The sequence below is a fragment of the Myotis davidii genome, unplaced genomic scaffold (genome assembly GCF_000327345.1).
Source record: "Myotis davidii unplaced genomic scaffold, ASM32734v1 scaffold419, whole genome shotgun sequence".
NCBI lineage: Eukaryota > Metazoa > Chordata > Mammalia > Chiroptera > Vespertilionidae > Myotis > Myotis davidii.
In genome coordinates, this window is record NW_006294998.1 from 4610603 (window position 1) to 4636937 (window position 26335).

General features: G+C 39.3%; 1 protein-coding gene across 1 annotated transcript in view; it reads left to right on the forward strand.

Annotated features, from left to right (window-relative positions):
* The window catches only part of GPC6 (glypican 6), a 1121458-nt gene that overhangs the window by 1005937 nt on the left and 89186 nt on the right, over nucleotides 1-26335 (forward strand). The window contains exon 6 of the mRNA XM_006769576.2: nucleotides 13609-13752. Within this exon, the coding sequence (XP_006769639.1) occupies nucleotides 13609-13752 (144 nt within the window). The remainder of the gene's footprint in view (nucleotides 1-13608; nucleotides 13753-26335) is intronic.

Here is a 26335-nt window from a genome sequence, read left to right on the forward strand (position 1 = left end):
AATATGTTGGCAATAACATTATGGCACTCGTCTCAAACTCTTGATGTGTTTTTGCTTTGTACAATATACTATATATGGTGTATATTATATAATACTAGAGGCCCAGAGTACAGACTCGTGCACTGGTGGGTTCCCTCAGCCTGGCCTTCACCTTCTTGCAATCCAGGACCCCTTGGGGGATGTTAGAGAGCCAGTTTCAGCCTGATACTCGCAGGCCAGGCCTAGGGACTCCACTGTGCACAATTACATGCACTGGGCCTCTAGCATGCATATAAGCTCTTTGTTTAATCTCTTTCTACCCCCCACCCTCCCCCTTTCCCTCTGAGATTCATCAGTCTGTACCATATTTCCATGCCTGTGCATTGATCATCTTCCCCCTGGTGGTCATTGCACATCATAGCTACCGGCCGATTGGCTGGTCAGCCAGTCGGCCAGTCAATTAGGCTTTTATAAATATAGATATATGTATACATGTTTAAAAACTGGGAGGAGCAGCATTTTTAAACTTTTGTTGGTTCTTTTTAGACAAATAATCACTGGTAAAACAATGATAATCATCATGCCTACCATTAGTTGAGCAGCTTCTATATTCATTCAACAAATTCTCTACTGTTTACCAGGCATGAGAAACACAGCAAAGGACAAAACAGATTCTCTGCCTTTATGTCAGTCTCTTTCTAGATGCCTTGCATATTTATTGTAAATCCTTACTGCCATCTTGTAAAGCATTCATTCCCTGGTTTTAAAGGCATAAATTGTTATATTAGAGAGATTAAGTAGTTTGTCTGAGGTGTTGAATCTAACAAGTGGCTGATCAGGGATTGCAACCCAGAACTGTCTGATCTAAAGAAACAGATTTTCCCAGTGTGCCACTGTTTCCTCAGTGTCTTCCCCCCAGAACTAGACATATTTCAATACTGGAGGGACCAGCCATTTCAGGTAAGAGAGCACTGTTACCTGAAACTACTACAGGGAACCTACTGATAAGAAACTCAAGCTGCTAGTTCTTCAAACCCCAACTAAGCTTATTGCATTCACCAACTTCACTATCTTCATCAAAGAGAATTTCCTTCATTATCCTACCACTTCTTCTTACCCACCCAAATCAAAGAATTTGCAGGCTTTCAGAAAGTTCCCAAGAGAAGGAAGAAAAAAACTTTGAATCTCTGCCTGTGGATTTCAAATGTGTTGATAATCACCTTCTTATCCTATCAGCAAAGATGAAACTCATCTCACTCGATATAACTTAAATATATTAGGAGTAATTTCAAATCTAATCCAGGAAAAGATTGGTTTGTCAGATATAATCTAAATTAAGAAGGAAGACTTACTAAATTCCAATTGAAACCATCCATTCAATTCATACTTATTACAGACGAGGGTAGAACCCATTAGAGAAGAGCAGGATGGCCCTTCAGGTACTTAATTTTCTCCAGACAATTCTTTCTGAATCTAAAGCTCAAATAAAGATGGGGGGGTGGGGGAAGCCTCAGAGAACAAAAAAGGAATATAATTAGATCCGCCTCTATCTGGCGGGTCTTCGTTTCCTCATCTGTAGAATGGGGGGTTGATTGAAATGTCCCCTTTCCAGCTCTAACATGTAATACATTATCTTTTCATTGATGATTAGGTTTCTTTTTCTGTCATCTACTTTACATTTTTTTCTATGGAACTTTTCCTTTCAATATATTCAGGTAGAAATAACATCTTGGGAATTCACATGGAAAAAAGTATCTTCTTTTTAGCTATGAGGACTTTTTTTTAGAATTTAGTTCAAATAAATATGTTTATACATACATGTAAAACATGTTAAACATACATGTAAATTTTGAGCCCCTGTATTACATATGTCCTTAAGGCCATAAACATTATTCTTTGTAATGTGGTTACTCGTGTAATTACCTCCTCCTTCTGGGATTATAAATTAGTGGAGGACAGGAACTAGATCTTGCTCATTCTTACATTCTACAGAGAGCCACCTTAACATGCCATTTTACACATGGAAGAAACAGTACATTCTGCGTAATTGAATTCAGAACATGGAAGTATAATGCCACAGAGAGTTCAACAAGGAGGAATAGAAATTACCTTAAATGTACTTGAAGTTAGTCTAGTATTCTTAAAAATTGCATAAAAGTTACAAGGCAAATTATTTATCTGTCTAAACTCAAGTAATTCACATTAAAAAGGAGGATGCTGCTTAAATTATCAGAGGGATCACTTCATATATTGGATAAATATCTAACCACAGTGCTGTACACCTGAAAGTGAAATAATATTGGTTATCTACTGTAATTGAAAATTAAAACTTATAAAAATAAATGAAAACAAGATATTCTTCAAAAAAATGAGGGTGCTAGTAGCACTCATTCATGGGATCATTTCAGAGTAAACTGATATAATCCATGCAAAATGCTTAGCATGAACTATGTCAAATGAAAACCACTCATGAAAGTTAAGCATTGTACTAGTTGTTATTGAAAACTAGTTGTTATCATTCAGAAATTATAAAGAGCATTGACTCCATGTTTTTACCTCTTCAATATAAGTCTAGTAACTTATCTTTAGAATCTAAGATCAGATGAACAGGTTTAGTATAAACACACCTGCATTTAAGTCTACTCATGCACGTGATATTTTCAATAGCAGAGAATCACCTCAAAAGGGACTCAGACTTCTGTCTGGCCTATGACATGGCACTGAATAAATGTCTAGTCATCATACCTTCGAAAGAAGCAGGCTAGAAGGAAACACAGAATGGGTGCAGATCATGTCGGCAGCCTGACATCTGGCCTGTGCTTATCGGCAGCACCAATGCCAGCAGAGCAAAGGTTTAGAGGAATTTCAGTGGTCTCTGCCTACTATCACATTATTCCTACATTAAGGGAATAATTGACCTGCTCCACTGACAAGTGGTTCAGTCCCTTCTGTCTGATCTCTGATAAAAAAGCCAATGGCCATGCGCTTTATAAAGCTTTATTTCTATTTCTTCTTTAGTTTTCTTAAAAAAAAAAAAAGAAAAAGAACAAGCTCTCAGTGATTTCTAAATTCAGAATATTTTTTCTGGTTATTCAGAGTTTACATTCTTCCCATCAGCTCTTATAATATTCCAGCAAGAAGCAATGAACTTAAACATCTTTGATTCTTTGATCCTTCATTTCTATACTTAAACACACACACACACACACACACACACACACAACTAGAATCTGAGAATCCATCCCATTCTTGTTTGTAACATTACTGAATAATAGGACCAGATTTTTCAGATGCTAGATACAAGAGGGAGAGGAGACACCATTTTTTTATAAAGTAAAATGAAGTTTCGAGAAAATTGCTTATGATGTATTTATCAGACATGTACCCAAAGCAAACTAGTTTTAACTTTTCTTCCAGGTAAAAGGAATATTTTTTTCCTCCTTTTGATGATAAAATGAAACTCCTGATTATCCATAACCTTAGGAGATTTATCCTAAGACTTTTCTTTCATTTTAACTTTAGGGCAAAAGGTGAGAAGATTGCATTTACTGTAGCGTACTCAAGAATCTGTGATTGCAGCTCAGTTCAGTTTTTAACGCACACTTAGAGCATTCTTAAGAACAGAAGTTATCCGCTCACTCTCCTGAAAGTGTTCTCCCAACCTCTTCCTGCCTTAAAGAGAATAGCTTCCCTAGAACTGTGCTTCCCATGGACACTAGATTACTGTGTCAGGGTTAGTGTTAGTGGCCTCTACCCATTCTCACAAATACACAGTTATTCCCAGCACTTACCAATTCCCCTTCTCTCAGGGATATGCAGTCTGGTTTGATCCTGGTACAGGCATTGCCCAGCCTGTGGAGGAGGCTATTAAACATGTGAAGGAGCTACTTCTGTGTGCTTACAGTCACTTGTTCTGCTGGAAAACTTGGAATAATATATGGTTTTCTCTTTCTTCTAGCACAATATCTTCATCTCTTTCATATCACCTCCTCATTGTACTAGAATATATCTAAAACATTATCCAAGTAGCTGAGATGCCCTGCAAAGTGAAAAAAAAATCATAAATTATTCACTCATACATTTCACTTGCTAGCTAAACAATATATTTTTTAAAACACAGTGTTCATTGGGGTGAGTGACAAAAAGAATTCTTGTGTAGAAAATCCAGGCTGCCTGGGACACAATTTTCTGAGTTTGCTTTAGAGGCAGTAGGAGTTTTCATCCCAAATCTCTCTCTAGCCCAGATTACTCTCCCAATCACATCTGTTTATCCAGCTGTCTGCTGCACACCTCCACCTGCCACCTCAAATATACCTGCCCCAAACTGAGCTCACAGTCCTCTCATAAACCCTTCTCTTCCCCAATGTCCTCTATCCCAAAGAATGCCTCCTACTGCTCTTTGGTCCTTGCCAGAAACCCTGCTGGCTCCTCTTCTTTACCCTCATACTCAATCCATAAGGAAACCAATTGAACAGTCATTCTAAATATATCTTGAATTTATTCACAGCAGCTCTCTAATTCTATCACCTCACACATGGGTTACAGAATACTGATTAATTTCCTGCCTTAGTTTTGTCACACTCCAATCCACTTCCCACACGGCAGCCAGAGGGATTCCTGAAAGTGCAAATATGTTCACATCGCTCCCCTGCTTGATATCATTCCGTGGTTCTCTGTTGCCATTAGAATAAAGCCAAGAGGTAGTCCTGCAAGATGTTGTCCTCACCGTGGCTCTCCAGGCCCAGTACTCACTACCCCTCCCACCTTATATTATTGAAGCAAATATTTATTGAGTATCTATTATCATGTGAGTACCATACTCAAATGCTGTGGGTAGAGGTTGTAGTGAATAAGACCTACAAAGCCTGAGTCTTAATAGAAGCTTTAATCTAGGAGGTAAGAGAACCTCTATATATACCAGACATATGAGACAGCCTTGGCTCTGTGGCTCAGAACCATCCTCTGTTATCCATATGCTTTTGTACTTGCTGTTCCCTCATCCTGTAACATGCTATCTTCTCCACCCCCCCAATCCAAATACACACCATTTGCCAGGCATATTCCAACTAGTTCTTCACTTCCCAGGCAAGATTCAGTGGTAGACTGGCCACTGTTCATAGGAAACATGCTACTTTGTAGTGTTTCCCAATTTCTGTGTTGATTTCAAGCTACCAGCATGATGTCACTGAACACAGAGTAGTACCCCACTATATGGGTGTATGTAATTAACCTCAGCATAGAATTGGCGTGAGTAGCCTCAGAGCATAGATGATAGTAAGCAATTAGAAAATAATTAGTTGTGAGTGTATATGACCTTTGTTTTCAATATAATTTATATAATATTAAGTGCATACAATTTAACTTTTAATAAGCATTGTGTTTAATGACTGGATTGCAAAATTCCTGAAAATTTAACAAGTGGTCTTGTGAGCCGGTAAGAACCAGCTCTGTCCAGCACACTGTGGCTATTCTAGGAATCTTTCTCTCACTCTCCAGGCTGGGTTAGTTCTCCCTCCTGGGTTCTCCCATCACAGTTATTACATTCTGTCGTAATGGCCTGATTTCTTATCAGTCCCTCATTCGCACAGGGCCATGTCTAGTTGGCATATCCCCAGCCACCTATGTCCGGCCTTAGTGACAACCACCATTTGTTGAATGGCGAGTTGAATGAATGACCCAAAGCCAGGCTGATGAAACTTACATGTTTATGTAAATTTTGCAAAGTGATTCTTAGAGAATCACTTTAAACCTTATAAACAAAGAGCATATGAAATAATCATTTAGCTAGGCCAACGGGGTCAGGGTTTCTTTCTCTCCACACTCAAAAAGCGCTTTGTGCTTTTCCACCATTTGGGAGGAAATATCAAGATGTCTGTTGTTTAAGGAATGCAAAAGCTTCAAAGGAAAAAAAAATCATCTCTCAAGCAAATGGAAAAAATTTCTTTTATGGAAGAACCGATTTTAAGAAGTATGCAGCAATCTGACATATTCTGGAACCCAGCTGCGTAAGCATCAGAGCAGATTATCAAAACTTAAAACTGACGTGGTAGCTGGAGTTGGGAAAAATGAAGCCAATGAAAAGCAGCCAAAACTGAAACTGATGACTTAACTTGACTCAGCACAACCCAGAATTCTCCTCACAGAATCCTAGACCCATCTAGTGTCTTAGAGTTTGCCAGAGAACTTGGCCAAGGGACCATTATAATCAGCATTTAAGGAAAGAAAAACATGAATCAGGGAACAAAGAGAGGAAGAGAACAAGAGAGGAAGGGAGAGGGAAGGGAATATGAAAGAAGATGAGAGATTGTTCTGAGACGTAAGAATGAAAACCTGTTTTCTTAAAAGGCAATCCATCAAGGAAATTGCCAAACTATTGAAAGTATAAAACTAAAACAACCTGGTATTTAAAATGTTTGTTCAATCACAAACATTGTATAATGATTTTATAGCTAAAGAAAGAAGTCTGTATTTAAATGTTTTAAATTTATATTCAAGAAAAAAAACTTCAAAGGCTATTAGCAGAATACTGTTAGGAACCAGAGGAAAAAACGTGTGAAATGAGGTTCTAGGTACTGCTTTAATCTTATATGGTGGTGATGACATAGCTAGCTCTTCTTGCTGCTACTGTTAATGAAATGGTTTTTTTTTAAGTATTTTAACTTCACATCTATTTACTATTGATAAGTGGACGTCCCTTCGCTCTCCCATTTCAGTTCCACATTTCACTTCCACTTGGAGAAAAGGCCGCCAGCTCCGTGCTGAACCCGGACAGGTGGGGGCAGGACTGTGCTACCCGCAACCACTGCGGTGCAAGGGAGGCTCTGCCCCATCCCACACTGTCATCCACTTTGCTGTGGGAAGCAGCCAGTGCCTGAGATGTGCTCCCAGTTACCTCTAGAACCCACGGCGCTTGGCTTGCCCACCTGACTCTTTTGTACACAAAGTCCTCTGCTCTCTCATCGGCTTGTCAAGCAAAGTGAGTAGCAATTAGCAAATGATCAAAAGCAGGACTTTCCAGAGGGATGCCAATGAAATCCACAATGAGCCATCACCTCAGGCCTGTGAGAATGACTCTGAGGGAGCCCTCCTGCACTGCTGATGAGAAGGCACATGGGTGCGGCCACTGTGGAAAACAGTATGGAGTTACCTCAAAAATTAAAAATGGAACTGCCTTATGACCCAGCAATCCCACTTCTGGGAATATATCCAAAGAACCCCTAGATGCTAATTCAAAAGAATAGATGTACCCCTATGTTCATTGCAGCATTATTTACAATAGCCAAGATTTGGCAGCAGCCCTTGTCCATCAGTAGAAGAGTGGATTAAAAAAAAGCTGTGGTACATTTACACAATGGAATACTACATGGCCATTAAAAAAATGAAATCTTACTTTTTGAGACATCATGGATAGACCTGGAGATTATTATGCTAAGTGAAATAAGCCAGTCAGAGACAGACAAATGCCATATGATCTCACTTATATGTGGAATCTAGTGAACAAAACAAATTAACAAACAAAATAGTACTTATTCCATGGGTACATGGAATAGACTGACCGCTGTCAGAGTGTGGAACTGGATGAAAGAAGGTGACGGGATTAAGTGAAAAACATATGTATGTAACACATAGATACAGAAAACAGTGTGGTGAAAGCCAGAGGGGAAGGGATAAGGGAAGTAGGTGGAGGTGGGCAAAAGCGGGGAGAAATGGGAATGGAAAGAGACTTTGCTTGGGGCAATGAGCACATGCTGCCGTGTGTAGATGATGTTTTATTGAGTTGTACACTTGAAACCTGTATGGTTTTGTAAACCAGTGTCACCCCAATAAATTAAATTAAATTAAATAACCTGCATGACAAAAAAAGGAAACAGGATTTTTTTGGTTATAGTTATCAAGTTAAAGTTACTGATTTAGTTTTGCTTTAGTTTGGCACAGAAATGGAGTAAGGGAAACATCAAATGATTTTTTTATGCATGATTCATTGTATTTTCTGAAGGCAGAAAGGTTAAACTTTGATTTCGAAGAGCTGATTGATTGAGACAAGTGTATATAACACACAGCATGGTGAGTGTCTGGCCCATCACAATGCTCAGTTAGTGAATTCTCTTTCTTTTCCAATCTTCTTTCTCTTTACAGAAATCCACCTCCCCATTGCCTTCAATAAGTGTTTGCAAAAGGGAGAAATTATAATATTTTTATTTATTCATGGATTTTTATTCCCAATTCATTTTTTAAACACATGTTGTATGGTGAGATCTCTTACAGGTTCTGGGATACAGTGATGAGCAAAATGTGTAAGATCCTATCCTTCATGAAGCTTAAATTATTCATGCATCACTCTGCAAAATCCATATACTTGATTTGTCATCTGTTGTTGTTCTCTTTAATTACAGATCACTTCAGATGACAATACATCTTGGTACCTTTCAGTGTATTTTTAAGCACCTTGTTATTTTATCACATCAGCCTTGAGAATTGGGGAGAACGTGTGACCCCCAAGGTCGCACAGGTGTCAGGAAAAATACCAAAGTTAGGACTCCAAGATTTTAAACTGTGATTCATGACCTTACTATTATGACCTTACAACTGTCTCATGAAAATATGTGTGGAGCCAATACAGATATGATAGCTTCTGTTTCCCTGGGAACAAACCCAACAGATTTGAATTCCCCAAGTGGTCGTCTAACAAATAGTTCATTCATTAACACTTTACTACAAATTAGAATCTAATAAGTAAATAAAAAATCCTTACTCTCAAAACATCAATTCCAATTAAATCTAGGTAGCATTAACTGCCACCTATGTTAATATAAAACATTAGAGTTGTTTGCAAATTTCAGCACAATTTATGGGGCTAGTAACAACTTTCCCACCATAATAAAAGCTCCCTGAGTAGAAACTGAGAAGACAGAATATTTTAAAAGCATAGGAGCTGAGACAGGATTGATCTGCAGGCACTGCTTCTCAGGTTGCCAGCAATGGCTTCAATGGACGTATAATCAACCTGCAAAAGATAAAAGAAGACAGGGTTGTAGGTATAAAGCTGTGGTGCCTCTGCAAAAGCACACATCATTGCCCTGACTGGTTTGGCTCAGTGGATAGAGCATCAGCCTGTGGACTCAAGGGTCCCAGGTTCAATTCCAGTCAAGGGCATGTACCTTGGTTGCGGGCACATCCCCAGTAGGGGGTGTGCAGGAGGCAGCTGATCAATGTTTCTCTCTCATCGATTTTTCTAACTCTCTATTCCTCTCCCTTCCTCTCCGTAAAAAATCAATTAAAAATATTTTTATAAAGTACTGTGCCAGATACCTTCTGGAAATCCACAGGTTTTGTGAGTCAGCTACGTGGGAAGGATAATTCCTTTGTATGTCTGTAGCATCTGTCTGCATTGGGACTTCCAAATACTTTTCCAAATTATCTAATTATCCTTTCAACACCCCTTGGAGAGAGGCAGGCAGGAGGTAATACTGATTCCATTTCTACAAGGAGTAGAGCTAATGATTTGTTCCACAGTGAGGTGGCTTAGCCTAAAGCTGTATTCTCTAGAAACTTCCGCTGAGAAGAGAAGACCTTGAGTCTCTCAAAATAATATTTCTTCTCTCAACTTAAAGGTAGTGGCTGGTGGAATGGCTCACAAAAACCTCTAAGTAAATGCAATTACATCCAAATCCCTTCTTCTCTTGGCCAGTTGAAACAAGCCTCACAGTGTATGTCTCCATCATGTGAGAACCTCCTGGGCCAAATAATGTTGGGAAACACTACACATGGTCTCCTTTTGACAAGTCAGTGCACATGTTAGCATAAGGAAGCCTGGCTAAAATACATCATTCAACTTTGACTCATGGATTCTATTGTTTACGTAACTGCTGCTAGCTCCTGGAAATAATACTGTGTGGAAAACATTTAAGAAACATCAGCCCACATGAGTGTGCCCTCCCCCCGCCCCGTCGCCTTCGAATCTTCTTATTCAGAACTCAAACCTTCTAGAAAGAACAAACCATGGAATGATATAATTATCTCATTATTATCAAGCACCTATTTTCCAAGACATTGGCTTTTCTGTTTTCTGCATTGGGTGTTGCATTTTAATTATCAGAGCCTATCTGCGTGATAAATAATATTCTTATTTCCGTTTGACAAAGCAGTCAACTAAGGCTCAAGGAGGGTCCTCTGAAGTTGGCATGGCCCAGAGCTGTCCTCAGCCCCATCTGCCACCTAGCTACATACTTGCCCTTGGAAAATGGGACCAGTTTCAGGCCTTTCAATACCATCTTTGGGCTCATGATCCAGATCTGCATCTCCAGCCCTGATCACTATGCAGAGAATCTTGATCTACCAACACTCGTTTAACCTAAGGTCCCTTCTCCCACATAACTCCCCTTCAGTTTCTTCCCTTACTCCAAATAGAAGACATTAGGGTACCAAGACCACCAGGAAAAAGGTTCATTGGTCTTTGAGAATAATGCAGCCCTGGGCCTCTAGAGCCACAGAATGTTGTCTAACTGCACTGCTGCTATAGCAAGCTCAGAAAAGAGTCTGAGAAAGTCCAAATGTTCTTCACAAGAATCCCTTTGGTCACTCACCATGTGAATCCCGTGCTTCAATAATTCTTTGTCTAGCCAACAGATTGCATGTATTAAAAATGAAATTATTGTCACTTTCTGAGTCATCTAGGTTGTATGACAGATATGTGTTGCTTAAGAAATATTCTTCACACCTGGTCAGCTTTGTAAACCTATGTCCCAGGAGGTCACGGTTCAATTCCCTGTCAGGGCACATGCCTGGGTTGTGGGCTAGAGTCCCATTGTGGGGTGTGCAGGAGGCAGCCAATCAATGATTCTTTCTCATCATCGATGTTTCTCTCTCTCTCTCCCTCTCTCTTCCTCTCTGAAGTCAATAAAAATATATTTTTTAAAAAAATAAATAAATAAAAAGAAATATTCTCCACATGAGGATCACACATGCTTTTAATCATGCCCAAGTGAACACAGGGCAAGTTGATGTCCTGGCCTCCTTTGCCACTGTTCCCTGTAGGTTTTGTAAAATTCTGAAAAACAGTTCTTGATCCTCCAACTTGGCATTTCCACACTAAAATGTCTTTTCTTCTGACAAGTCCCTTTTTCTGAGGATATAATAGACTCTGTGTTGAAGGACCTCTAGATTCATCTTTGACATATGGTGCCAGATTTTTACATAGGTCTCCATAATTAGGAGTCAGTGTTTTCTTCAGTTTGATCATAGATCTGGCAATTTCCTCTCTGAAGCCATCATCAGTATCCAAACCTGATACAAATGATGGAAAGCTGCTGGGCAATGTTAAGCAACCTATATTCTGTTGTTATAAGTAATACCTCCCACCCCCATCCCAGACAAGTGGTAAGATTTTCTGTTGTGATGAAATGTCTCCTAGATCACGCATATTCTTTCAGAGCATGTCTTGTTCCTTTTATGTAACTTAAACCAGTGAGCCAGATTTTTCCCAAAGGGCGAATTAAGAAGGTCTGTTAACTCTTTCGGTACCTGGCTTCAAGAAATCTCGGCATAGCCATCAGTATGGTTTTGCCTCAGGGTGTTATACTTTCTAAAAAGCCAGCTGTCATATTCGAAGCTATCCATGATAGCACACTCCACAGAACCCTGGAGCTTTGGAAATGTTAATGCCCTCCCTCAGCAGTGACCTTGCCGCTGGGAAGTGATTGAGGCACGAGGGAGAAAGGGGCCCGCTATCTTTATCGCACTGGTTTACACCATCAACCTCAGAAATTGTGTGAGAGAGGAATAATCAATAGTGTGTTAAGACCAATCTCCAGGAAACAAGAATTCCAAGACAAAGCATTCGGCTCTACAGAATGCAGAGCTAAAGGAGAACTTTTGAATACGACACAAGAGAAATGACCTGTAGTGGTAAAACCAAATGAATTGTGTCTCAAGGTGGAATTTGTCACTGGGAATAGCACTCAAGAGCTCTCTGTGTACTTCAGTGAAATCCCATAATATGCTTGATGAAAAAATGCTTACTTTAAAGTTAAACAACACAGAATCAAATTACAAAACCGGAAGGAATATGTTCTAAACTTACACATGTAACAAGAATTAGCTGATGTCAGTAGTCCCGAAAAGTTTACTGGGGAAAAAATATACATATCTAGGAATAGAATCATCTCCTATGTAGAAATGGGAGAAACATAAAATTAGACTTCATCAAAATTTCCTGAAAATGTTACTGTATTTCCTGGAATTCTGGTAAAGGCATTATCTCTCAACCAGCAGAGAGTGGGAAGTTTCTAAAAACAGCAAAGTAGGGCCGAAACCGGTTTGGCTCAGCGGATAGAGCGTCGGCCTGCAGACTGAAAGGTCCCGGGTTCGATTCCGGTCAAGGGCATGTACCTGGGTTGCGGGCACATCCCCAGTGGGGGGCGTGCGGGAGGCAGCTGATCGATGTTTCTAACTCTCTATCTCTCTCCCTTCTTCTCTGTGAAAAATCAATAAAATATATTTTAAAAAAAACAAAAAAACAAAAAAACAGCAAAGTAGGTATCCCCACACCACCCTGAGTGAAATCACTGTAGAAAAGATCTGCCGGTATCATCCCTTAGATCATTACAATTATATGTTTGATTTCCCACAGCAACCTCAATTGTGACATGAACAGCTGTCAGCAACAAAATTAGAGGAAACTATCATTATATGGATTTCACCAACTTTGCTAGTCCTATTTCCACACCATTGCTCAAGAAGGTGTTTCCAAAGAATTCATCTGGTAGAGGTTCTCATTATTCTGAAGTTATTTTATCTTATAGGCTATACATGAAATACAATAATAAGTTGTCACGATAATAAGAATTCCAAATGGATGTTTATCAAATGCCAAATTCAAGTATATAAAAATGTCTGGGACACAATTCCTTTAATCCTGCAAGCATTGTATGAAGTAACTATTACATTTCCTATTTTTAACACAGTAGTTCCCTCTTATCCATGGGGGGATATGTTGCAACACCCCCATTGAATGCCTGAAACCTCAGATAAGTACCAAACCCAATGTATAGTATATTTTTTTCCAATGCATACATACCTTTTTACTTAAAGGAAGCACTTTATTGGTTCTCTTTAGAAGATCTGAATTGCCATATCCAAATCACTGCTTTTGCACTTTGGGGCCATTATTCAGTAGAATAAGAGTTACTTGAACACAGCACTGTGGTAAAGCAACAGTCGATCTGATAACCAAGTCGAAGGCAGAGCACCTCAGTGTTCGAACTCAGCTAAGAACATGCATGTAGGGCAACTCTAAATGTTGTCACTCTGCTTATGTCTGCAAAAGTGCATGGGTATGTATTAGAGGCTTACAAATTAATTTTAGTGAGTAGGCCAATTCACAAATATGGAATTTGTAAATAATGAGGGTTGATTTATTATGTTGAAGAATCTGAGCGTCAGTCACTGTATCTGTCTGGGTAATTTTGTGTCATATAAGTGGTTGGATTTGTTTAAATTTCAAAATCAGAGTTTATTGAAAGTAAAAGTGCCATGAAAAACGTGAAAGCCATTGCATTGCATGCTTCCACATAATGATCTTAGGAAGAAATGAATTGTGCAACCGAATTAACTTTTCCATGTTTCTTCCAGGTCTTTCAGGGATGTGGCCAACCCAAGCCTGCTCCAGCCCTCAGGTCTGCCCGCTCAGCTCCTGAAAACTTTAATACACGGTTCAGGCCTTACAATCCTGAGGAAAGACCGACAACCGCAGCAGGCACGAGCTTGGACCGGCTGGTGAGTTCTCGCAGATAGATGGCCTTGTGGCCGCTGTCTGTTACGGGTTATTCTTCACAAGACGTGATGGGGAAAAGTTGGTTGTGAAGGTCATCTCATTCTGATATCTGCTCCTAGTCTTAATTAGAATATTGAAAAGTAATGAGATCTTCCTTTTAGGTCAAGAATTAGATTATTTAAGAAGTCTTATCACCATTAATCCACTCCTGCAAAGGCCAGATTTTCAACTTCATATTTCTTCTGAAATATTAATTTGAAGACTAAGTTACTCTGTCTCCCAGCAATATAATTATACAATAGCACATTTTTCATTCATTTGCTTCAGTTATTTATTCAATTATGGTAGTGGGACTTTATTATGAATTATCCTTATGTGGAAAGTTTTCTGTATGAAAGACCTTGCCAAGAGACCCAAATCAAGGTGAAAGAAATACCATTTGTGTGTATGTGTGTGTGTATATCTTTTAAAAGTTGGAATTCTTAGAAACAGTCACTCTTTGATCCATTTAAATGTGTGTCAAATGGTCTCTAGCAACAAAGCAATTTACTTTGAGAACACTGTACAACCATAAACGTAGTAAACACAACTTTAATGTTTTAAACATCAAATCTTATGACAAGAAAGAAAATCTCATAATTTAAGAGAAATACTGCCTGATTATTTTCAGTGAAACTTATAGTATTTATAGTACTATAAACAATTTATATACCTGTAATCATAAGTGCTGTTAATGTTGCTTTGCCAATTATCTTGATGTAAAATTAGCAGATGAGAGCCTTAAGATCATAAAAACACTTGAACCATATATGATTATGGCATATAAACTCAGATCTCAATTTCCAATTACAAAAATTATTTTTATTAGTCACTGTAATAAATTAATTTATCATTTTAGTTAATATTCTTCTGCAGTGTAGAACTCATGAACTCATAAGATTAAATTGGTTGAGTTTGGCCTCAAAATAAGTAGATATCAGCAATTCTCTCTATAAAAATCAAATGTACTTACAATATAAAGGCCTATCCACGAAGTGCCAATGAGAAGGGGTAAACAGAATTGTTAACTACTAAATTATGTTATAAATTTATTACAGTTTATTAGCAATAAGCCTCCCTCTTTCGTGTAGGTTTTTGAAAAAGGAATCATCTGGGTAATTGCTTCAAACTTCTACTTTAATTGATTATGTTAATTCTCTATTCACAGTTTCAGGAAAAGTTTAAAATTAGTCTTCTTTTTTTTTGTCTTTTAAACAACCAATTAGATTTCTCTAAACAACTAGCCAATAGTTTTCAAGAAATGATGGTTTCATAAGATTCCATTGTTTGGGGTTTTACTTTACAAATTCTTGTGTATGTCTAGATCCTTTTAATGAGAAGCAAAAATGGTGAGTATGGGTTCTCTCTCGCTTTCTCTCTCCCATTTTATTTCCATTTTAGTTGGCTCCAGCTTAGTTATTAGACCAATTCAGGCTTTTCAGATTTTTCATAAACACTTGTATAAGAACTGGGACACAATGAAGATCGATAAGTTGTGCCTGTAGATAACAATACTGTGTAAAGCATTTCAAAATCTGTTAAGAGAGTAAATCTCAAGTTAAGTGTTCTTACCACAATAAAATAACATTTAAAAACAATTTGGGTACATTATACACTTAGTTAAAATTACAGTGAATTTGAACAATGTAATGATATCTATGACTACTAATTATTTTTCCCCTTTGAAATAGAAGCAAGGGAAGTAGAGCTTCTAGGAAAGTAGAGCAAGAAAATTAGTTTTTCTAAAAAAACAACAATATTTATGCAATTTAGGACAACCTAAATAAAGCATCAACATTTTGAGAATTTCACATGATGTTTAAAATCTGGTAGATAGGAAAATTGAAACTTGAAGCTTTTATACAGGAACTTTATTGAGGATCTTCAAAATGCCCCGAATATAAAAATCTTGAAGAGTTCTTGCAAGTAGCAACCTGATTTAAGTTCTTCTATTTTATGTGCCTCCAAAAATATTTTTAATCAATGTTTTTCTAAGGAGAATTAGTAATGGTTAATCACAAACAAGGATCAGACTCAGTGCATAAGGACTAATTCAATGCATATGAATTTAAATCAATAGGCTAATTTCATCCTAAAATGTTCTGTGGCCACAAGTAGTACTTCCTTATAGGCGTGGCTTCAGGACCTATAAAGGAAGAATGCAGGTTTTATTAATTTTCTATTGAATTAAATTCTGATTCCTTCCTAAATTGTAAGAATTAGCAATTTGTCATTCACAGTCAGCCATAAGCCTACTGGAGTTACCTTCCCAGCCCCTATGAGCAAGGGACTTTTTCCAATCAAAAGGAGCTATGCAAGGTTATTCTTGAGAAACACAAGTGAGAATGAAGCTCACATCAGATTCTCCCTTTGCAGCCTTTGGCTCCCCCAAGGCTCTTCCCTTTGCGGGTAAAACAGAATTCTGAATAGTGAAAGGGTGAAGAAGTAACCAGCCCGCGCTGTGCAACAGTCAGACAAAATCCTCCTGGAGACACGCGCATTGGTGAACTCCCCCGGCAGGCCTATCCAGCACAGCCTTGTTTATAAACAAGTCTCATGTTACCTACTCCTGTCGTAATTTTCCCCTGGAAGGATGTTTCCTGAATATTTATAAGAAGCATGTGTCCCAGAAAAGGAGAATAACTGGAAAAGACTTCCTTTAGTCTCTCTGAGTGTTTCAGCAGAGACACTGCTTCTGAGGGCAGCATTGAAAGAATACTCCACCCACCCCCCCTTTCACCCAAGGAAAATAACTAGAGAGCTCTCAGAGAATTGCTCTTACTCCCATTTAAAATTGGTACCTGGGCTATTAACTTTGGGTTCTGTTGATAGCTGTTTTTATGTCAATTATTGTAAAACTATTTTTTATGTGAACTGACAATTATGGGGTTTTAGAAATAAAGCTACTAACCCCAAGCAGGATAAACTGCTGCTAAAATTTATGTGAAATAATTGAAAACAAAACAAACTCTCTCTTAAAAATACATTAATTCAATCATTTAACCTCTATTACATTTATAAGGAACCTTGTAAATTCTTTTATGTCTCTAAGAAACATTGCCATTTGTTTCTGTTTAGTGGAGGTAAATGTTCCATTTCTCTAAAATTGTATGTGCATAAGAAGTAGTTTAGGTAGTCAGTAGCTTTCAGACATACTATCCAAAAGTTATTTTTATTATTCAATAATGAATGAATATATCTGTATAAATTCAGCTGCTAATGAAAAGCTGACTCATCAGAGAATATCACAGTCCTTCCTGCCAGCAGCCCTGATTTGTTGGCGATATTAATGTCATCAACTAATTTGTTTAACAGTCCGCTCCCACCATCACGTGTCTCCTGTCACCAACACTCAACCTGACAGTACTTCTATGGCAGCGGGGTGTGATGAGGTTAGTTAAATAGACCAGAGGTGATTATCTGCATGAAGGAAGAGATTGGATCTCTTCCTTTTGTCTTAACTCTATCCTCCATGAATTCTCTAAAATAATTTGATTGTAAAACTATGACTTTTATAGCATTTCAGTGGAGGCAGAGAGTATAAAAATAAATCAACACAAGCTATCTCAATTTTTAGAACCCGAGCATACAGAAGTATTTCAGGTTACTCTTGTAAAAGGCAATTAGTTGTACAGCTCAGAAAGTGAGAGCACAACATGCTACATGGTTCCTGGACACACTTGTGCAGGGAGTGTCTGCTACTCTAGCTGATTCATTATAGCAAAAATGTACTTTAAATTGTATATCTTGGAGGAATATAGTTTATAAAAGTGGACTAAAAAACACACACACACACAAAAAACAACACAGACTTGGAAGTTAGTTCATCAAGTTGGTGATGATTTAGACAAATGAATCTCCAGTAAGTATTCCATGTGGTCCTATGTGTGCAGATTTCTAAAATATTCTACTGCTCAATCTAAGGGAATTTGGGGTGGGGGTTGGTGGGTAGAATGCCAGCCTCCAACGCTAAGCATTGTACCTGTGCTGTGCTATTATGTATAGAATAATCTCTCTTTCTTTTTTCTTTAAATTTGTTTTCCTCTTGCTTCCCAGAGGATTGTGTGGAGGACAATGCAACATAGTGTAAGCTTGGTCTTCTTCTTCCTCTCATTCCCATTTGTCTTTGTACACTCATTCTGGAGAGTTCCTGAGAAATTCCACCTCCACCTCCCTTTTCCAAATTGTCTAGCAAGCCAATTGAACACTGCGCATGACCAATGGGTTTAGCAGCCTCCTCTCTTGGTATTTACGGTAAACGACCATTTGGAATTCTTTCCCAAGGGCAAGGTTTTCAGTCTAAACTTTGTGTAAGACTGGTTCATTTGATGGGTGATTTAATTCTATCCGAATGTTCAGACTATGTGTAGTCTGCCTGAAAAACTAGCTCTTCCCACTCCATGTATATTGGTTTTTTCTTTTTGTGCTGAGTGAATAATTACTAATAATAAAAGCAAATCAACCTCAGCTCTCATGCATAAGGAGCTAATTTTTTCATTAACTAGGACATAGAGAGTTTAGGGGTTTAGAATAGTTTTTGGTCTGGGTTGTTTACTCTATTTTTTCTTTATTTGAATTTACTGATATCTTTTAAGGATTTAGGGAGGAAGCATTGGATATCTTTTACTAAAAAGCATTTGTATTGGGGCTGAGGACAAGAATGCCAAGGTTCTCTTACCTAACTTTACATATCTCTGATAATAAAAGGGTAATATGCTAATTAGACCAAACATCATTCTGAACAAAGCCAGGGCTGGAGCGAAACCCGGGTCCTGGGTGCCTGCAGGCAGAAAGCCAGCGCCAGCAGACGAGGGAAGGAAGGCCTACTCTTGCATGAATTTCATGCATCGGGCCTCTAGTTAACCATAATAATCAGATAGATATGTTACCTAATCTGATTTTTCACACCATTTCATGTGGGTACTACCCTACAACAAAGATGTGAAGCCTACACAGCATCATGAACTCAAGAGGAAAGTGATTCTCACCTGATGGACACACATTTGTTCATGCAGTCCACCTATGATGTCCTGGTGCCGGATGTCAGCCTGGCCTAAAATTCAGGCCACGGTAACACTATGTCTAAAATTCCTCCTTTAAAATTCACTTAAAGGGAAATTGTTTCTTGAGTGGTATCACCATTCATCACTTTAGGTCTCTGAGCCCAGGGCATTTGGATGAGGTGAGAAAGTTAAGAGATAAACCTGGAACAGGAATACTCTATAAGGAAAGACCTTGAGGAAAGAACAGCGAAAATGGATAACTTAAGGTTACCTGGTGCTAAAACGGAAATGGGAAGAGACAACATTACGAGTGGGACAAGTCAGGGTCCTATTAGTTTGGTCCAATTGATATACCTAGAGAAGCTCCAGTTCAGATAGCCTGTGCCTGCCCTTCCCAACTCATTCTCTGGATAACTTCAGATTTTACAGCAGTTGAGCCAGTTCAATCTCCCTATCTGATGGTTATGATGACCCTTGTAGCTTTCCCCAAGAAGACTGACTTCCTTGAACATATGAGAATAAATGTAAAGCATAATATTATCCCCCACCACACCCTACCTGCTGGACTTCCCTGCTTTCCTCATATATATTCTTTAGCCTTCCCCCCCCCCAAAAAAAAATAAAAAATCGGGTGTCTATTATTGGATATGATTCTTCCAAAACTACAGTACAACTTCTGAGATTTGTTGGTATGTCATTGGTGAAAATATGCTGTGAATAGTATTACAAATAGATTTAAGTACTTGCAAAATAGCAAGATATGCACTTTATTTTATTGTTTTGGAACCAAATGGACAAAGCAACTCACATTCTGGCATCATTTCCTGCCTGATGATTAATACAAGTTTCAGAGTAAAGTGCTGGTCATAAAAATGTTCCTCCATGCCTCTTCGGGGCCATTTTGGTGTGATTTAGGAAGTCTTGGTTGTAAGGATTCAGGAAACTGTTGTTCCTTTTAAATTGCCATGGCATTTCATTGTCACCTCAAAGGATTCTGCATCCGGCTAAAGCCACTAGTTTGCATTTCAAAAGGATGTCAGGCTGTGTTTAAGAAACTGCTTTATTATCTAGAGCCTCAGCCACTATCTTTACGTGAAACTGATATTTCCCACCTTCCACTTTGACACACACATACACACAAACATACACACACACTCATCAGTCTTTGCTTGGCCCCAAAGAGGAAAAAAAGTAAAACCTCAGTAACAACAGTACACCAGATTCTCCACTTTAATTAGTTTTCTCAAGATAAATGGGTCAAGGCCAGATTGGCTTTCAGCCTCTGCTGCAGCTGAATAAATTATGCTCCATTCACCCCAGCAAACAAATGCCTACTGCTCAATCCACTTCAGACTGTGAACTGCCCAGTCTTGCCTGAACTCGCTTTATCTATTTGCTGCAAAACCCCACTGAGACACCCCAGTCTCATTTTCAATGAACCTTTGGTCATAACAGCAGCAAAATACAGTGAGCTTTCAAAGCAGGAAGAAAATACGAAACATTAAAATCAAACCACCCAACTTATTTAGTCTCGGTTCCTGGTTTCTGCCCTTCTCTAGGCAACACTAGCAGCGTGTGGGAGGCCAGAGAGTTGCCTGGCACAAAGCTCCTTTCCATTTAGGACCCTTGTGGCCAATGAGGCCGAAGTGAGGACTATCCTAAGACACACATAAAATGATGGCTTATCTCTGGGACATTCTGCTTACTCCATGGGCTTGAAGGATGCAGAGATCTAATTCAGTGGCATGCACTGTTGGAAGCCTGAGTGGAATGCTTGCTCCTTATGTGGAATGAATTTTCAGCCCACACCCAAAGGACAGTGGACTAATTTTACATCCTTGGGAAGCTGTTATTTCATGCATGTGGAAGGTTAGGAGGAGAATAGACTCTCTTTCAGCTCAGGCAAGGCCGTGTTTAATTGCATTGGGTTGTATACCACGGGGAGAAAGAAGAGGAAGAGCTGTGCTGGCTGCAGAATTCCCCGGGAGATGTGAAAGCTCATTCCATACCGCTGCCTTAAGACACATTCGGAGAATCATCTGGATTCCAATAGTAAAGTAAAATCATGCCAAGCATTTTAAATGGGAAAAATGTTTGCACACCTTATATTACGTATAGGGAATCTGAAATCATTTTGGGGGGGTAATTTTACCAGCAAAACCATTTGCAACTCTGTGTTAAACTCTCCTTTGTCCTCCGAAACATTTAAGCAAGAGCTTTGCTGACCTCTGGCTATCATAAAAATGGAATGTTATACTTTAAGACCCTAAATATGGCTATATAGATTTTATATCTATTTTATGGTATGTTGATATGTTTATTTTCCCCTTCAGACTTGAAAATTTCTTTCAGAATTCCTAGACTTCCACTAAATCCAAATTGATGCATTCTATAGCTATGTCAATCAATCAGCAAATGTATTTTTTCTTCTTTTTTGTTACATAGCACTTAGTAAAACTAACTACCATGTGCAGTCTACATCATAGCATGTTGTCAGTGCTAGCATCATCAAAAAGACAAGAATTGCCTTCACTGGTTTGGCTCAGTGGATAGAGCATCAACCTGTGGACTGAAGGGTCCCAAGTTTAATTCCAGTCAAGGGCACATACCTCGGTTGCAGGCTCCTCCCTAGCCTGGGCCCTTGTCGGGGCTCATGCAGGAGGCAACCAATTGATGTGTTTTACATTGATTTTTCTCTCTGCCTTTTACTCTCTCTTCCACTCTCTAAAAATCAATGGAAAAAAATATCCTTGGGTGAGGATAAAATATAAAAATAAATAAAATGAGTCCAGCCCTAGCCGGCGTGGCTCAGTGGATAGAGCGTCAGCCTGTGGACTGAAGGGTCCCAGGTTCGATCCCCGCAACAGCAACTTTGTTTTCAATTCTTAACTGGTCAGATGAAACGGTCCATCTGCACTCCCATTCATGGTATTTGTCCTCCATTCAGCTATGTAATAGGTGTTTGGGTAAGTTGATTATGAAAGCCCAAATAGACAAGCCTTACTACACTGCTCAAACCATACCTTTTAAAATACGTGTTCATGAGAGGTATCACTTGACACAGATCTTTTATTAAATTATTGAGCAGCTTAAAGAACATTTTTCCTTGTCATGGAAAATCTGCAGTAATTTTTTCTCATAGCTGTCTGAGACATGTACACCACAACTCCCAAATGCGGTGTTCACGCTTATGAGAGATAGAGCTGAAGAAATGGGATATTTCATAAATACTGGTTTTGATGTATTTGCTGTATAATCAATCAGCTTTTAGCTGGCTCTGGGGCCTGCGGAATACATTTTAAAGCACTGGGAATTTGGCTATTCCCATAACATACTTGGACACTCTTTACTGCTAGCAGTAAACCTCAGGCATAAACATTGTAGAGAAAACCAGATGAGAAGAAACCTGTTGGAGCGAAAATGGACTTCCTTCATAAATGTGAAGGGTAGAAAGATATCTGCAGCACACAATAATGGTATTACTTAAGCTCCTTTTTGGTCATTATAGTCAAAGACTCTGACTTCATGGGGATTTCCTTACTAAAAGACTGGCCACACTGCTTTTTGAAATAAGTCAGGTTGACTGTAAATGAATGAAATAGAAGCTGCAACAATACCCCTCTATTGCTGGCTAACTAATGAGTTTTTTGAATGTGGGTTTGTGTGATCTCTTTGGAAGCTTTTCCAGTACTGTACTGATCTGGACAGGCCAAGCTAGGCAATGCAGTACCTGCAAACCACAACAACAACAAAAGAAAACCCAATAGCTCGCAGCAACACAAGTTTATTTCTTGTTCATGCCAAGTGGCCATTTGGGGTTGGCTGTGGGTCAGCTGCACATGATCATCACCCTCATTCCAATACCCAGGTGCCAGAGCAGCCATGAACTGGAGCTTCGACTGTTAGAGTGGCAGGGACCTAGAAAATGTGGCAAAGGTGGCTATTGATGTCTTCACCTGTAGGGGGCACAGCACACTGTTCGCATCTCACTTGCCAAAGCAGCGTCACAGGACAGAGCCTACTGTCACAAAGGCCGTGATGTGTGTCCCTCTGTATCTCACACAGAGAATGAAAATGGACATATTAGTGAGTAGTAATATTGTCAACCACAAACACAAATGACCCAGGCAAGACTTTTAAATTGTTTTTTAATATATTTTATTGATTTTTTACAGAGAGGAAGGGAGAGAGCTAGAGAGTTAGAAACATCGATGAGAGAGAAACATTGATCAGCTGCCTCCTGCACATCTCCCACTGGGGATGTGCCCGCAACCCAGGTACATGCCCTTGACCGGAATCAAACCTGGGACCCTTCAGTCCACAGGCGACGCTCTATCCACTGAGCCAAACTGGTTTCGGCCAAGACTTTTAAATTAATAAAAATCTATTTCATTTCCCTCTCCAACTTATTTGAGTAAGAAGAAAAAACATTCATTATTCATTCCACAAATATTTATTGTGCACTAAAAAGAACCGAATGGAGGTGATTGGGACATAAAGAGCTCACAACACTTTAGGGATGACGGACAAAACTAGCTATAACTTAAACCAGACCACGTTCTGGTAAAGATTGTAGTTACATTTTTTTAAGAATTCTAGGAGAAATATAAGTCCTTGTTGCAAAGGGACTGTCTACATTGCCCTAGAAAACCAGCATCTCTTCCCAAGTCAGGTTGATTTTTAGCATCGATTTCACCTACATGAACTTTTCATTCTATCATAACTCAACCAGAGCAAAGGGATCCCACCCCAAATCTTAAGACAGTATCTCCAAGGAGGATCTAGACGTCATTGCCAATGTGTAGGAGGGGGGAAAAATGGCAATAGAAAAACAGAATGAGAAGAGGCTTTTTTATTACCGGCATTTAAATGTCTTTCAGGTCCAGACAATAAATATTTTAAACGAGGCTTAGATATTGCATATCGTTGAGTGCTGTTCTTGTCTGACTTGATGTCATGCTTGTTTAGGCAAAGCAGTTTTCCTGCTCTTCTCCTTTCTGGATCAGCCTAGTGTAAGCAAATCAAATTGTTCTCCCTCGCTTTCCCTCATCACTTAAGATGACCAAGAATTCGAATTCTGGAACTTGCCCTGGTCTCCTTTTACAATATTTGTTTATTTCTGAACATCGGTCATGAAGGGGAACGCCTTTCACGGGTTAATCAGGAAAATCACACAGCTGACAGCAGCAGCAAGCTTACTGATTGCGACGAAAAGTCTCAGCAAAGTGTGTGCCATTTGGCTTCGGCCTGGACTTCGCAAAATCGTAGCGCTCTGATCCAGCTGGAAGAAAAATTACAATATAAATTCATAAATTATTTATGTGTGGTGAGGCAGTAAAACAATGACTTTGTAAGTTTTATTCTAAGGGATTCTGACCTCGGAAGATTCCCCAGAGCAGCCTGCATTCATTTCAGTAAAGAGCACGCGGCTCTGCACTTGAAAAGCTGAGTGCTCCCTTTGCGTGCTCTTCACGGCACCTTGAGTGTTGGAGGGAGGTAAACACACAGCAGCGAGGCCAGGTCCGGGGAGGAAACCCACAGGTACCAAACAGCCCGAACCGATCTCCACACGCAAAATCCAAAAACCCGGAGTCTGCGTTTCCTGCGAGACCTGTCCTTGTGAGAATGTTTCCTGTTACTCAGGAAAATCAAATCTTCAAAAAGGAGTCTTCAAGGAACCAGGAATATTTCGTTCTGTCTTTAATGGTGAGGGCACAAGTGAAAACGTTTGTTCTCTCTTTTGTCAAGCTCTCTTGAAATAAATAAATAAAATAAAAAGGGCTTTACAGTATTTTCATTTTAAATCTTTTTCTTTCCCATGACTTTGGAGGGTGAGAAGTAAAAACAATCTCTAGGAATATGTTTTGAAGAAGCTGACTTTGGATAACTTTGATTATTGTATGGCAAGGAAGTAGCTTATGTGTGCATGCGTGTGTGTGTGTGTGTGTGTGTGTGTTTATTTTTTAATTAAGATACACTGGTTGTGACCAGTAATAAGTGAAAAACCCAGAGACTGTTACAGTTATTTATCAAATTGTAGCTGAAGCAGGATACTTTCATATTAATGTCTGTGATGCATTAACTACTTTTTAAAATTAAAAGATGCCCAGTTGTTAACAAAATGGGGCCACCTATTCCCAGTTCTTTCTCATCCTTCACATCACATCCTGCCTCGACTTTATCCTCCCACAGGGACATGCCACTGCTGTCTGCTTCCTGGTAGAGAGGATAAGGTGACCCCCTGTTCAGAACAGTCTTCTAATCATATATATTTTCACTGATTTGAGGGGGAGGTGAAGTAATGGCATATTTAATCAATTACTAAGAGATATTTCACTTTGCAGGAAGATCCACCTCTTTCTTTTTATAGTTCTACTAGGAGCCCAGTGCATGAATTCGTGCACCTTGAAAGGAACTATGGGCTGCAAGGCTGTGGTGGGCACAGGGGTGGGTCTCAGCCCATCTTCCGTACCCCCACCCAGCCACTCCCACCTTGGCCCCTGGTCTCCTATCTGCCAGCAGCCCTACCCCCGCCACTGCCACTCCCACCCACTGACAGTGCCAGCCCTGCTCACACCCGCTGAGCGATTGGGGCCAGTGCCAGCAGTGGGTGTGAGCAGCAACTGCTGCCCTGATCACCCCTCAGGAGCAGGGAGAGGTGGAGAAGCCCTCAGGGATGATTGGGCCGGCAGCCTCTGTTTGCACCTGCTAACGGTGCTGAGTGATCGGGACCAGTGTCAGGCACCAGCAGTGGGTGTGAGCAGTGGCTTTGGCACAGACTGTGGGTGCAAGTGGGGCCAGTGCCAGCAGTGCCTGTGAGCACCCAGCAGGACCGTGGAGTGTGGAAGAAAAGAATTTTCAGTAAGCACCCGATGACAGCAACTGGTGCCCCACCTTAATCTGGTGCCCCCACTCACCTGCTCCACCATTGGGCTGTAGCCAATATCCACCATGTTCTGCATGCGCCCCTTAGCGGTCAGCACACGTCATAGCTACTGGTTGTTTGGTTGTTTCACCTTTTGGTCTATTTGCATATTAGGGTTTTATATAGTGAGATTTTTCTTGTATATTTTTAAGTCTATATTTATAGTTACAATGTTACCTTCCTTGAAAATTGACCCTTCATCTTTATGTAGTGACCCTTTTCTCTAGTAGTAATTATTTGCCTTAAAATATATTCTTTCTGATATTAACATGGTTACATCAGATTATTTTGGTTAATATTTTTAATATCTCTTTTTTATGTCTTCACTTCAACCTTTTTGAATCCTTATGTTTTAGATATGCCCCTTGTAAACATCACATAGCTAGGTTTATATTTAAATCTGGACTAATGATCATTTTATTTTTAACTAGAGCATTTAGTTTATTTAAATGTACTAGAAATATTGATATAGTTGTATTTATTTCTTCCATCTCATTTTTTTATTTCTATTTGTCTCATCTTTTCAGTCTTATTTTTTTTTCTTCTTTCTAATGGATTGAGAATTTTTTTCTCATTCTACATTTTATCTTTTAATGTTTGGACTTTAAATACTTCATT